Raw genomic sequence first — 1,511 nt, forward strand, 5'->3', positions numbered from 1 at the left:
AAAATAACGATGAGTAACGATTCGTTTCTCTGCTTGCAGCTCCATGGTGATCAGAGACCTGACTCTGCGCAGCGCCGCCAGCTTCGGCTCGTTCCATCTGATCCGCCTGCTTTACGACGAGTACATGTTCTACCTGGTGGAGCACCGCGTTGCCCAGGCAACCGGAGAAACTCCCATAGCTGTGATGGGAGAGGTAAGACAGATCAGAGTGGGYAGATGAATCGGTTTTTATCAAAGTTCCTGTTTAATTTGTGGAAAATTAGGATTATTTTTTCATCAATACATTCTTTGGGTTTCCATAGTGACGTTAGCAAACCAAGAACTACCGTCTGCGTTTGACAAGATGGCTTCTATTTATTTTGACTTTGAATTCATATCAAGTCAAATGTCGGTAAAAATTTTCTTAAGGAAAAAAGTGAAGAAAACTAAATTGATTAAAAKCATTATCAGATTTTAATGATGATGATGATGCCTGTGTTCCAGATCGCACAGCCCCACCTGGAACACATGCTGAAGTTTTCATAACTMTTGATTTTTCTATCGTTCTGCCACATGGAGCCATAGGTATAAAAATAAAAACATGCCACTTGTGCTGCTTTGGTTTGCTGTCAAACATAATTCCAGTAAAAAACATTAGACGCCGTCAGGATGTGAACAACTAGAACATGTTTAAAAACTGTTAGCAAAGCACCGTTAGCCTAAAGTCTCGTTATTTTGTTCTGTTTACAAATTCTCCCTCTAATCTCAACTTCCAGTTCAGCGACCTGAGCTCCATGATGCCGTCACTCCTGGAGAAGGGTAAGCGTTTGTTTTCTGAAACCCCGGTTGCCATAGCAACGCGTTTTAACGGGCAGACRAAAACGGAGAATCCTCTTCCTCTCCCTCAGATGCGTCGTTCTCAGACGAGATGAGCAACCTGGACGGCGACGGCGCTCCGACCGAGCCGGCGGTGAAGAGGGAGAGGATTGAAATAGGCCACCCTCTGCAGGAAATGTGAGTCCGGTCTGATCGGACCGGAAGCAGCAGAACGAGTGCAATGTAAATAGAGAAGAGTGCAGAAGCAGTAGAAGTGTTTATAAAGATGGTGTACCCCCCCAACCTGCCCCCCCCTCTCACACACACAGTTTTTATTCGCTGTCGTTTCACAGGGGTGTAACAGACCTCGTCGTTTTCTGTTTTTGTTGGGACTGTGAATTTCTTCTGCGCAGTAGCTTCTCATATTGGATGTTTAACTTCTAAACGGTGGCGTTTTTGTGCTCCATCTGTTTTTGGTTTTATTATTTTTTTTTCTTTAAATCCGAGTTCGTTGTGCCATAGTGTCCTTTGAGTGCCTTAGATTAACTTTGAAATCGCCGCTACGGATGTGGACCTGTCCCTCAGCTGTGCCTCAACCGCAGTATGAATGTACCGTCTTCAAACCTCAAAACGCTCAGAGCGCCTTCGCTCTCTCTCCCTGATGCCTCTGCTGCACCTGGTAGCAAACGCACGGTAAAAAACAATAATAATAATAA

At 44.6% G+C, this 1,511-nt stretch overlaps 1 protein-coding gene across 1 annotated transcript; it reads left to right on the plus strand.

Moving 5' to 3' along the window:
- The first annotated feature begins 42 nt into the window (after nucleotides 1-42).
- LOC103461554 (DNA-binding protein RFX2-like) lies at nucleotides 43-1,511 on the plus strand. Its single transcript, XM_008403826.1, has 3 exons — nucleotides 43-193; nucleotides 756-798; nucleotides 888-1,511. The coding sequence occupies exons 1-3, from the start codon at nucleotides 44-46 to the stop codon at nucleotides 995-997; spliced, it is 303 nt and encodes a 100-aa protein (XP_008402048.1). The 5' UTR covers nucleotide 43; the 3' UTR covers nucleotides 998-1,511.

This window comes from Poecilia reticulata, unplaced genomic scaffold, assembly GCF_000633615.1.
Source record: "Poecilia reticulata strain Guanapo unplaced genomic scaffold, Guppy_female_1.0+MT scaffold_2231, whole genome shotgun sequence".
Lineage (NCBI taxonomy): Eukaryota > Metazoa > Chordata > Actinopteri > Cyprinodontiformes > Poeciliidae > Poecilia > Poecilia reticulata.

What these genes read in the sequence shown, in the direction of transcription:
- LOC103461554 (XM_008403826.1), top strand. Translation starts at nt 44, where the DNA reads ATGGTGATCAGAGACCTGACTCTGCGCAGCGCCGCCAGCTTCGGCTCG. An exon ending in CCATAGCTGTGATGGGAGAG is followed by an intron (nt 194 to 755) that starts GTAAGACAGATC and finishes CTCAACTTCCAG; the next exon opens with TTCAGCGACCTGAGCTCCAT. An exon ending in GCCGTCACTCCTGGAGAAGG is followed by an intron (nt 799 to 887) that starts GTAAGCGTTTGT and finishes CCTCTCCCTCAG; the next exon opens with ATGCGTCGTTCTCAGACGAG.